Consider the following 13,321-nt stretch of genomic DNA (forward strand, 5'->3'; position numbering starts at 1 on the left):
ATGAACATAGATGCATAGATGCAACCCCTATTCTCTGTCCCCCCGTGCTGCTGAGAGGGAGAAGGTAAAGAAGTCGGGAGCAAAGTGATTTGAGCCCAGGAAGCAGAGAGTGGTGGTGGGGGGAAGTTGTTTTAATATGTGGTTGTTCTGTCTCACTATCCTACTCTGATTGACTGGTAATGAATTAAATTTATTTTTCTTCCCCAAGTTGAGTCTGTTTTGCCTGCGACCATAATTGGTGAGTGAACCCTCCTTGTCCTCATTTTCGCACATGTGCCCTTTGTTGTGTTTCTCTCCCCATCTCACCAGGTGGGGGTTGGAGAGAGTGAAGGACCACATGGTCTTAGCTGAGGCTGAAACCACCACATCTTGTAAAACTTGTGATTTTGACCCTTGACATTTCTGGCTTGTGAAAGAGAAACATTGATACTTCTTTGGTAGCTAACATAACATCTAGAGAAAGAACTCTTCTTCCCTTCATGCCTAGATATCTTGTGTTCAACAATCTCAGGAAAAATCAACCTGCATATAACAGCACTCTATAATTTCCATGTCTCTCAAAGTGAAAGTGAAACCAGTAAAAAACCCAAAGTAACTCCAGCTGTTTGGAACCCGTGTACTCTGTGTAATCAAAAGCAAGTTTCAGGTCAGGATGAGAAAAAGATATCCATTCTCACATTGCTGAAATCTTCAGTGCTGTCCTGAGATGCTCTATTACTCTGTCCTGAGAGGCAAATGCCAGCAATACGTGGCAAACTGAAGGGAAATTCCAGCAGCGCCTGGAGTTCTTATTGAAGGAACACATGCAACAAGCAGCACGTGGTGGTACAGGAATCTGATGGGAACTGTTACTTTGCCCAGGGCTAATTCTCCCCAGTCCTTTTCCAAATCATAAAATAATTTGGCGTTATACGCAAGGGTGATATGGGCTCAAGTACTGACAAAGCTGAAATGATGTTTCTCTATTTACCCCTTCCCTAAATACCAGGGTATCTCACTGCTTGGATGAGAGATTGGCACATGGATGAAGAATGGTATCTAATTCTCAACCTGAGCACAACCAAAGCAGCCAAATGAAAAAAAAAACAAAACCCAACCCATTTTAGCACTCACACCTGCAGTTCAACATCCATTGGCTGAAGATACAAGCCCTAATGATCAATTAAATCTGTACTGTAATAGAATGTGATTACTCAGCACAAAGCGTTTGACTGGCAACAATGACAAATAATAATTTTGATAATCCCTCTTGAAGTAGGCAACTATACCGTCCTGTTAGAGGATGGCCTTGCTTCAGCTATTCATATTTTTCTCACATCTTGGCTGGACTTGCAGCAATATTGTATACCTGCTCTCAAAGTCTTATCCGTATCAGTAACACACTCTCTTTCAAGTGCATTAGCCTGGCCTCCAGTTGCTATACAGTCCAGACTTAACTGCAAAGACTTAACTGTTAATTATATTTAAGGTATCAGGTTGTAGCATCTAAACCATCCATTGTCTCGACTCAGAAATTTCTAGTCCACGGTTGTATATTCAATAAAACTGGAGCTGAACAGCAATGTATATCACTCTCCCTTCCATTTCAAGTTAACTCTGATTTCATCTCCAGCATCATAAATACAGAGTAATACAGATATGTAAGAAAATATCTGCCATAACAAATCAGCCTCTTGCACATACAGGGGAAAAGCTGTTTCTTTACTTCATATCGTAAAAAGCAGACTGTATCTCTCTTTTTTCTCCTAGGCTATGACCTTTGACAAGATGTTATTCCTTTTGACCACTAATGCAGTGAGCTACTCATGAGATGTTGATCCCTTCTGCTTTTATTAGGGAAAACCTGGCAATGATCAGCTACTGCAAGGAGACTCCAACAGGTAAAAATACCTGGAATTTTAAATTTCTTAATGAATTCCTTCAGTTTTTATAAAAAAGAACTTCAGGATTTTTCAAGCAGTTACACGGTCAAAAGTTTTGAATTTTGAAAGACGCAGCCTTTTATAAAACAAAATGCTTTTGAGCTACTCTGCACATGCAACATTGTTTTTCAGTTTTACTACAAAACACTTCACTATTTCTACATGCAAGACCTGGGAAGTTTTCTGGGTTTTACAGAGAGGTTGCTAAGAACCTGCAACAACATGAGCAGCAGCTAATCACCCACTTCCTACTTTATTCATAACTTGCAGAGAGCTGTTCTCTGGTCCGCTTCCCTAACCTGCATATTCATTTAGATACAAGTTATGGTTTCAGGTTTCACAATTATGCTGCTTTGGAGCTGCTCAAAGTAAGCAGGTAAACTTACAACATAACTGAAGCTTGGTACCTTTGATTATGCTGACATACCGTAACGGCAGAGACACAAAGATTATTTGAGATAGTGCTCACACCTTGAAAACAAAGACCACAGAAAGTTTTTGATTATTTACCTCCTTGAGTTCAGACCCCACTTTAAGAAATGCATGGGTACAATCTTTACTTCATTTTCTCTTCATTTCTTCACCTCATCTCTCCTAATTCTACTTCCAGTTAGATGGTAAATCTGCTTTTCCAAATTTGTACAAAGGAAATTACCTCCAAAATAAGGGGGAATTTTGGAGGCAGGGAAAAGGGGAAAATGTACGATGTCTCCATCTTTTCTAAGACTACTTTACTAATTGTTCCTCATAGATAATGAAAAACATGATCAGAGCAGGTGATCTGCATTTTTTAAGCAGAACTTCTAATTGATCTCAATGGGGAAATCTTGCTTCCAGATCAGATGTATATACTACCTCAAGGGTAATTTTCATAACACTTAACACTTCTTCAATGCCTTATATTCTCAAAATGACATGGAGATGACATATTAAGTCCCAGACCACATACCTGGTAGAGGGTTTTTCCCATTCTATGTAAGAATGTAGAGACAAACTGATGAAGGATAAAAAACACATGAAAGTGAGCATCTAAATCTACATTTAAGGCTGACAGCTGAAAAATATTAAGCATACATGTAATCTTACTCATAAAAGAAAACCCATAGATTCAATCCAAAGTACTTTGGTACATAAAAGCTCATAGAACTGAGCCTTATGACAACTAAATATGAGGTTAGATATTCAGAACATTTCATCTGGGCAGTGCTGACTGGCATGAGGAAAGTGATTGCAAACTATAGATGTGTAATCATACACAGAAGCCTTATCCAAAAGGGAACACAAAATTAATTCCCAGCTGAACTACAAGTGAAATTTTTCATTGTCTGGTAAAAAACCTTAATGATTACTTCTTTTTTTGATAAGAAATGTTTACGAACCTGAGATAGTTAATTTCATATTACATGGTAATAATTTCACAGATAAGAAAGAAGAATGACAATTGGAAGTATTCAGAGACAGAAGAAATATATAATAGCAATAGCTTAAAGTAAATCTTTGGTAAATAATTTATATTTGAAAGAGAAGGCAAAATGATAGGCAAATGCATACAATGATGCAAAGGCAAGCAAAAGAAAATGTGCTGGAAGAAATTTACTTAAAATGTGACTATTTTAATTTTTCAAACCAACAAACTGATTAAGGGGTTGATAAATTCATAAACTTATTGTTTATTCTGAAAAATAATTATTTCATACATAGCATACAATTCTAGTTAAAAATTAATCATAGAAGTATAAACATTATGCAACATCAGTTGCATAGAAAATTCCCATGCAACAAATTCTTGCATTCAGATAGAGGGTTTTTTCAAATTTTCTTCTCAGAATCTGCAAACAAGGAACATCATTGTACCAAATGCACACATTTTAGGAGGATTCCGTTTGAGTGGAAACTGATGACCTCAGAAATGTTCATTAATAAAATGAACCTTTTAGGATAAAATTAATTGTCAGTACACTGTTTCAAAAACTTACTAACATGCTCCAGTGTTGTACATATTTTGTCAAATTCAAACATTATGCATTAATTTTACATCTGTGAGCCACTAAGGAAATACTATTTAAACAATACAGATAAATTAAGACTTCCTAGCCTAAAGAAAAATTTTGGTACCTGTCAGACTTCAAATACATGAGAACTATATGCCAAACGTTCTCGTAATTATGAGTAAACAGACTATAAAACATGTTTTTGGAGCTAGATAACACAAGACCTTTAGAGTCCAAGAGGCACTCTCTAATAATGGTACCAGCAACATGTCTGGGATTTCATCACGGCAATATTTTTGCATATCTGGGGAAAAAAAGGGTTTTTTTTTTTCCAGCTTTACCATAAAGCTGGCTATAAAGTAATGTGATATGCCAGATATACTTCATTACTATAATTAGATGCAAAGTAGATTTTCAGCAAAATATTTATCAACCTAATGAATTGGAAACTTTCAGCCAGTTCATAACATTGTTATTGAACTCTAAATTAAAATTATTAATATAATTTGTATTCACATTATTTTCTGGGGTATGGACAGGTTTCAGAATACTTACAGCTTTGGTACAGCAGAACTGCTTGTGTACTGTCACCTGCGTAATACAACCAAATGATGATGGTTCATCAAAATTGTTTCTCCATGTGAATCAAAATAGGTGTAGGAAATAACAAGATTTCAAAAACTAAAACAAGGCAACATAATTAAGCAGAGAGAATTACTTAGTTCCATCACTCTTACTTTTTTTCTCTCCATCAGTTTCCTTTCTGTCACCTTCCATGATAATCATAACTATCTTTTTTGTTTTTTTTCCCCTCCTTATAAATACTCCTTCCTAACTAGTGTTCTCAAGACTCCTTCACAAAGGCTCATTTTGCATATGGTGTAATCCCAAAGACATTGTGTTAAACCCATCCAGCACTGACCCTGCTGGAGGGTGGACATCCAATACAGCATAACACATCATGTGTTTCATCCAGTCCTTTGCAGAAGCCCAGATCTATTGAGAGAATATGTTAGGCATATACTTTAATTCAAAACAGGCCTTAAAACAATTCAAGCTGCATGTCAACATGTATTTGGACTTGCTAGTAGGTGGTCATTTAGGCTTACTGAACAGAATTAACAGGTGCATTCACACAGTTCATCTTCAGAGTCCTAAATTCTGCATCTCAGATCTACTCTGCTCAGGAATAGTTATAGCTGACTCAATGGGATTTGGCACAGTCAACTGCAGGAATGACTTTAGAATTCATATATAGACTGTAACAAGTGTATACATGAGAAAACTATATTTCTGTGCCTCCATAGTATGATATAAACAATCCACATCTTACTGTTAATTTTACTACAACCAGGTCACCTGGAAGGGAACAAGTGTGCTCCATAAGGCCTAGCAAACAAAAATTGAGATATTTAGGGGAAGATCTATGAATGTGCCAATTGTGGAAGCCGTGACAATTCACAGCTGAGAACTATCCTCTGGTGGTTTATTGATAGGTGCGTTTTATTCCTTTTAAAAGAAATATGTAGATTAAGTTATTTGAAATATATTGCAGGCTGTTTTGGCTAAGGAAATAATCAAGGACCATGAGTTTAAATTGTAATTTGCAATGTTTTTTGTGTACTTTTGCTTCCTAATGTACAACAACAGCAAGTTGTACCCAGAACAATTTTATGCAAGGAAATACTAAATGTTGGTTTCCCTCGAGACTTATTTTATCTATAACTTGGATTAGATTTATCTGTTTCCTTAAGCAGATAAGTAACTTCTCATTCATATTTCTGTCAGGATGGTTGCATTCATTTTTAAATTGCAGTGATTTATCTTTTTCAGTGCTGTAAGCCATAATAGAAGTTTAATTTGTAGTGTTTCCACATGTATTATCAGAATTGTATGGGGAATCCTTGACCAATTAAAAGTAATGCTTTAAAAACTTCAGTGTGCCAGAGTTTCCTCCATAGCATCAGTATTCTTTGCTGTGGAGGCTCTTAAAAACTCTGAAAAATTTTCTCTCTGACTGGAGAAGACTGAAAGCAAATGTACACTCTTTGCTTATTGAAAAATTTAGTTTTACATGCATATTCTGTAATTATGGTGCATATAATTATAGCTAGAGAATTAAGATATGAGCAAAAAGACTGAGGGAAATTTAATTCAACCAGCCTTTTGGAACTTACAGGTTGAATTATTAAAAGATGGTCAAAGAAATAATATTTAAATTAGGACAAAATTAAAATCTCTTTTTGGAAATTGACCTAATACCAATCCCATGAGTGAGACAACTCCTTTGGGGTCAGACCCACAAAGGTGAGGTCATAGCACTTGTACCAAACTATATATCTTGTGTGGGATTTCATAAGCTGCCATCTGATTTGCATAATGAATGCACAACTTTGACTATATTTCAGCTGATCATTGTTCTTCAATTATAGGAACTTCCTAAAAATTGATTCCTCTATTTCTCAGAGGCATAAAATATTTCAATACAATGAAAGAAGAATTGTGTTCTCTCACTTTCAGACAAGGGCAGAGAGGAATGTCCTTAGAGGAAGACTGAAGAGCTTTTATATTAGTTTCCACTAACGACTACATAAAACTACTCATCCAGATTTTGTAATTCCTCTCAAGCAGATCCAGCAAAGCTAAGTTCTTGTCAGACCTATGTGATCATAATATCAACTTCACTTCCACAGTTTTCAGAGAAATGTATGGGGACCAATAATAATAATACACATCAACATAATTAAATCTAATAAAAGACTAGGTATCACTTAAAATTCATCATTTTAGCTATGTATAGCAAAGTTCAGGCATTATGTTGCACATAATTATTATTCTATTCTGAAATAATAATTTTGACACTTTTGTGAGCTGTACAGGGATACCCCCACCCCACCCTGAACAGCATTGTTTGTTATCATCACCTACTTTTATTTTCATCTGTCTTAGAAACAGATGATTTGTATCAAGTTACAATACTTTTTATCCCCTTATACCTTAATACTGAGCTGTTGCATAACTTTATCCAATCTAGCACTGAGGTAAAAAAAGAAAACCTGCATTGACCTTTTAAGTCCAGATTCTGCAGTAAACAGTCCTGACATCCTGTGATAAAAGAAATCCCCTGTTCTTTATAACTTTGGAAACTGCTGTTTCATCTTGCCATCAAGTAAGAGCAACAATTTATTGGTTCTAAGGGGCTTTGCAAAGACAGTTAAGATGTACACTGTCCTTGGGAGTGGTGCTTGGTTAATTATTTTGCCAACAGAGTGTTGTGGTAACTTTGAAAATACACCTCAAATTTTAATTCCTTCTTTATAGTTGTCTTACCCAACTCAAATAGCCATGTCACTGTGTGGGTACACAATCCATTGGAGAACAGAACCTCAACAAGGACAGCAGACACAACCATAACCCAATTTATAAATTGTGAGAATTTTCTTATGTCTTCTTTTCTCTTACATTCAGTACAGTTTCCTTTCATTTCTCCCAGCACAGCTCAGAAACTTCTCCCCAGCTGAAGCCCCAATGTTGATTGTTCACGAGGTGTTCAAAGGTGTCTAGAGCAGCAGGGACTCTGAACCTTCAACTGACTTTGTGTGGGTGGCCAGCTGTACACGCGCAATCCCACTGAGGTCAGCCCAGGTGCAGTTCTCTGAAAGCAACAGTATGGTTGAGGCCTCACATGGCAAAATTACTTTGCTTCTCTTCTTTTTTTCTAACAAAGCCCTAGAAAAGCACATGCACCTCATTGATTCTGAGCTGATGTAAATAGGATCTACAAGGAAAATTGCTGTAGTGGGACATAACACAAGAATGTTCAATGGTGCCATGTATTCATAGACCCAGACAGGAATTTCTTAAAGCCCACCTTCACTGGAAAATAGTAATGCATCAGTAGTCAAACGTTCCATAGCAAGACACTTGCATCTGCTGAAGTTCCATCAAAAAGTTTCTCAGAACAAGGTGAAAATTTCTAATCCAAAGCAAGGCCAATACAAAAAATGACATCCCTTAGTATTCATGCAGGCATGGTGGACAGTTTAAAACCTCCTCCCTTCCATGAATAAGGTTTAAAACCTCCACCCGTACATGACTGTTGCATCTAAGGTGAGTCCTTTAGCCTCTAACATTTAAAGTTATTTCATGCCCCGTGCATACTTAATTATGAAAAGCAGCTTTCATGGCAAAGGAAAACAACCAAAGAAAAAGTGGTGAATTGATGTTTCTGAGACAGCTGAGTTCAAACTCATGGTTTAAACCAGGTAATCTAGGCACATGTCCCTAATGCAAGTATAACAACTGGCATGTGGAGCTTTTCAGTTCTTAAAGGTCAACACAAAACCTAACTTCTGCCCTAGTACAGATCAAAATCCCCAAAGGTTAGACCTCAGAAAGCTTTGCGGGATGGGAAAATCATTTCCATTTGCTCGTTCTTCTTTTTATTCAGCACTTGAATCACAGCAGCAAATTCAGCAGCTCTGGCAAGCTGCTGTTTATCAGGACAAAGTAATGAGCAGGAAGCATTTATGCTGTGGGGGTGGTATCTTCCTGACATGACTTTGATTCTTGAAATGACAGTTAAGAAAAAAAAAGAAAAGAAAACAATTCAGTTTAACCGCCTTTCCAGAGCAGGTTGGTTTTGTAATTTAATGTTCCAAGGCAGTAAACAGCAATGAATAACTTTGTTAAGCTGAAAATGAGTTTGTTCAGGATTCACTCCAGAACAGCTGGTCTCTCCGCCAGAATTGTTCTATGAAGAGTTCCATCCACAAAGAAATGAGCTGCATTAATTAAAGCCAAACAGAACATTAACGTCTACATGCCAGCTCTACAGGGGAAGGCTGAAGTTCAGGGCCGCTAAGAACAGCTTCATATTGATGCCACTTCTGAATCTTTCAGTCTAGCCCTGACCCAAAGACTATGAAGTAGAGAAGACCATGTCTGACCTGTCAGTTCTACTTACCTGGGTGTATAGTTTGTAATATATTTGGAGAATAACCTGTGCCACCACACTGGGCAGCTCCATCTTTAGCTCATATTCCCAGTGGCTGCCCTAGCTCTGGTTAGTGACAACTGGAGATCCTCCTTCTAGCACAAGTTCTGGTATTATCCTTGCAGCCCTGTTCACAGTATTCATTTGAAATGCTCAGGACAAATATTTCTAACCCTCAGTTTTAAAAAGAGGATGAAGAAATGCTTTGTGTCTATAACTGCATAGAAACCAGAAAAACAAAATGAAATAATTGAGTAAATAACAAACAAACAAATAAAATCATTCCTCTGCTAATTACTTAAAAATAAACTAAAAAATGTAGTTAAAAAAAAATAATTGCCGTTTTAGGTGTTTCCAGCCTTCATCAGGACTTCTGAAGGTTCTAGCTAGCAAAGCTCTTATTGTTTTTGTTTAATCAAAGCATTTGATGGTGCCATTTGCTGAAAATGCTGCCTTTCCATTTTGAGACTGCTGTGAGCACTCAAGTAAAGCCAGCCATGCTAAACAGTGTTCTATGCAGAAGGGACATTGATTTGTGAGAACATTTCCATAACTATAGGATAACATAGGAAAATCAGAATATAGCAGCTGACAAGAAAGTAGATTTTATGCTACTGATACACTCCTAATTTTTGAGTGGAATTAATAATAATAGAATACATAGTTACATGCACACTCTGTGTTTTTAGTGTGGCTGTTGTCTTTAGAGAAAGTCAGTGCTGAGTTTTTTCATCTGGTCATAACCCCTTTGAATGTCTTCTGTCTCAGGAAGACCAGTCTTACGTGCATTCAAAACTGATGAAGCACAAGCCATACTGTGTGCTAAATATGGACGGGACAAGGACAAATTTTGTGTCAATGAAGTTACATGAATGTACCTAATGTACTGAACATGCACAATGTGGATTTATTCAGAGCATCTATCATCAGCTACATTAGACATCCAGCTTTAATGTTCTGAATCACAACATTCGACTTCTCTAAGTTTGACCTGTTTAGTTAAATCTACAATATGGTTAAGTCAGACTAACATAGGTGAAATGCCCCTTATCATCAGAAATTACTTAGCTGTGTGTATCAGTTGACACAATTAGTTGCAGGACATAGCTGGTTAAAATTACTTAAGCTGAAAAAAACATATGTGAGGATTGAATATATTCTTTGCTTCTCGAGCTCAATGCAGACAGCAGTGCAATAAGAAAAAGTAAAAGAAAGAAATAAACAAAAAACCCTCCCAACACAAATATTTAACACAACAATTTTTTATTTCTGTCCCTGTTTCTCTCATGCTGTGAGATCAAGAACACCTTTCCTCTGGACCCATACAACTTAAAACTTTGATTTTAAAATGTGATCAGAATTTCCCATGCAATTGTATTTTCTAGCACCTGGTGCTATGAGAAAAAAGAGAAAGTCTCCTTCAGCTACTCTAAAATTTGTAATAGAAATGTGTCAATTGGCATCACCCATTATAACTCAAGTGGCTGATTTTCACTTTTTAGAATTGTGAAAGAGTGCCTAAAAGCTGTGGAGAAAAACCTTAACCCAAAAGTTTGAAACACGGGTAATTTAAGGGAGAGTTAAGAACATTCAGAACCTCCACAAAACTGATCTCTCCTTCAAGGAGGTTACAGTGGATATGTGAGTCTAACTTTAGGAAACTACATTTTTACATGAGATTTTCAAGGGTCTATTTTGAGTGCCTCAGAAACAGCTTATATTGTTGTTGCAACTTGTCTTACGCAGTGAAATGAATCTGTTGAAGCAGAGCTCTTTGCAGGAGTGCAGTCACAGCAATTTATTCTTTTCACAGGGATTTGTGTCCTCCTAGAATTTCAAATGTATTTAAAAAAGCTCTCATCTCGCAGAAGACCATCTCAAATTTTACAGAAACTGAATGACAAGCCTTAACATTCATGCCTGCATTATGACTAGCAGAAAGTTCAGAGGCTTGGTTCTTCATAAAAATAGTGAGGCAGAGCCTCAGCTGCTACTAACTGCCACACTACTGAAGTCACGCAAACCTAACAGAAAATACTAAGTCCAGGAAATGCTTTTGGAGTCTGGATTCAGATCTGGGTGTAAAACAGCTCTATGTGGGAACAATTGATTCAGTAATTTTGCATAATGTTCAACTTTCTAAACAAACTTAAAATACAGCAAATTATAGGGTCACTCTGTGAGCAGTCCTTGTGAAAGGTAAAAAAGAAAAAAAAAAGAAGAAAAAAAAAAGTGTGGTTACCACAGGTTGCAGTATATCATTTTGGTGACCTTCTGGCTGTGCCCAGGAAGTTACTACCAAGAACAGGACACACAAAATTGATATCTCATTTATAGGAAGTCAGGAATTAAATGTCTGCTGAGAAAAAGTACTTAAATTCCCTGACACAAGTTACAGCTACATATTTTTGAAAAACAAATAAAACCAACACAGAAAGCATTCATCCTACATTTTATTGCTGAGGAAGGGAGAATATAATTTTAATTTCTGTCCTGTATGGAAGAGACACAAGCATAGGTTAAAGCTCTAAGAAGTTGTCTGATGCACAAGTCTTGTGTTATTTCTGCAGAGAAGACGGGATTCCCCCTGAAATGAATTGGGTACTAAATACATAAAAAAGCCAATAACCAAGAAAGGAAGAACAGAGAAGACTCACTGTCTTTTGGGCTGCTCTTCCGGAATCTTTCCAGGTCCACACTGGGGGGTCTGCTGGGCTTCTGTGGGGGCTGGCCCAGCTTGAACAGTGGGGGCAAGGTTTTCCGCCTGGGGGCTCCTGAGCTCCTGTCCCCATCCTCTTTCTCTTGTGATCCACCTGATGGCCTTACTGCAGCAAGCGCTGTGTTCATCTTATGGAACTTAGAAGAAGAAGAACCTGATTCTTCCTGGATGATTTTGTTGAGAAAGATGTTCTTGGCAGCACTCATTCCTGTTTCTTCAGTCTTTTCCTCCAAGTTTTTGGGGGTGCCCTGAGATGAACTGGACCAGGGGCCAGAAGGCTTCAGAGCCATGTTAGAAAAATGACTGCCTGCAGCATCTGCAGCACAGTTACTATTTTCATCCATTTCCTTTTCTGTTTTAAATGACTGCATATTTGGTCTGGGTCCTGATACTCCTTTTTGCAGAAAATTATTTTTATTCGAATTGTCTTCATTGTGGGAGACATCATGGTTTCGAGAAGGTTTTTGTGCAAGAGGTGGTTTAGAGAAAGGAGGCTTGGGCTCATTTTCTTGTGTTGCAGACATTAATTTTTCCTTAACTCCCATTACTTTTGAAAATGTTGGCTTTGTCTCACTCTCCTGTGGTGCAAAATTTGAATTTGGTTTTGTTACCAGAGGATTTTTTTCTTTGTCATGAGGAGCAGAGCTAAGGAACTTGTTCCCTGCAGGTTTGGGATACAGAGGTTTCGGCTCTTCTTTTGCAAAGTCACTAGTTTTGGTGGGGGATTTAGTGCATCCAGCTTTTCCATCATTTTCTCTGTTAGTTGTCTTAAGCTGAACTCCAAACCTTTGTGCCACAGGTTTCAAATATGGGGGCTTTGGATCCTTCTCTGTTTTATCATCAATTTGAGGTTTGACCCCCAGAGGAGGTTTAGGATGAGTGGGTTTGTGAAAAGTACTGGCTCCCGAAGAAGAAGTTGCATCTCCTTGGTTTGCAAATTTCTCCAGTGCTGCTTTCCTCGTCTGTAATCCTGTATGGATAGGTTGTCCTGGGACTTTGAAGGGTCGACTGTTACCAGAAACATCTTCTGTGGGGCTGCTACCCGTGTTAAATTTCGCCATGAGTGACTTCACATTTGCCTTGCCATCCTATAAGCATAAAGAAGGGAAAAAGAAAGAGCAGCAATGAGAAAGTCCCTGTTGCAATGTTCACACATACTGTACTTTAAAGGGTTTCCTGGTCTGAGGCTTGTAGTACTGCTGATTGGCTGTGGAGATATTGTAGCACATCTTCCTGTAAGGTTAGAGAAGCTGAGCATTTTGTTATATCCTTGCTGTGGTTATATGATCTTTTAAAATTTTCAGTGCAGGTACTGCCTTTAGAGAGTGGTCATGCAGCTCCTTTTGGGCATACTATAATTTCTGTTCATTTCTGGAATTTGGAACTAAACACCTAATAAATATAAGAAAATGCATGTTACTTAAAAATTAATGTTCCCCTACAAATATAAGTATCCTGCCGTGAGAAACATAGACTGTAGAACCTGGATTATATACTAGACTATAGTTATTCCTGCCAGCTTTTTGGAGAATTGCAAGTTCCTTTGTGAAAACAGAAATCTTTTTGTTTGGGGTGTGTGTGTGTCAGTTTTTCTTTCCCTTCTCAGCAATTATCTTCCCTGCTGCTCCCTCACCGTGGCTTTGTCCTTGTTTCTCTTCTCTGTTTTGTATCTGAAAAAACATGTGTTTGTGCA

General features: G+C 37.5%; 1 protein-coding gene across 1 annotated transcript in view; it reads right to left on the reverse strand.

The window, feature by feature from the left end:
* FYB1 (FYN binding protein 1) overlaps nt 1-12,689 on the reverse strand; it is a 40,358-nt gene extending 27,669 nt beyond the window's left edge. The window contains exon 1 of the mRNA XM_029084855.1: nt 11,567-12,689. Within this exon, the coding sequence (XP_028940688.1) occupies nt 11,567-12,689 (1,123 nt within the window). The remainder of the gene's footprint in view (nt 1-11,566) is intronic.
* Between the last annotated feature and the right edge of the window lie 632 nt (nt 12,690-13,321).

Source organism: Antrostomus carolinensis, unplaced genomic scaffold (genome assembly GCF_000700745.2).
Source record: "Antrostomus carolinensis isolate BGI_N321 unplaced genomic scaffold, ASM70074v2 scaffold360, whole genome shotgun sequence".
NCBI classification, from domain to species: Eukaryota; Metazoa; Chordata; class Aves; order Caprimulgiformes; family Caprimulgidae; genus Antrostomus; species Antrostomus carolinensis.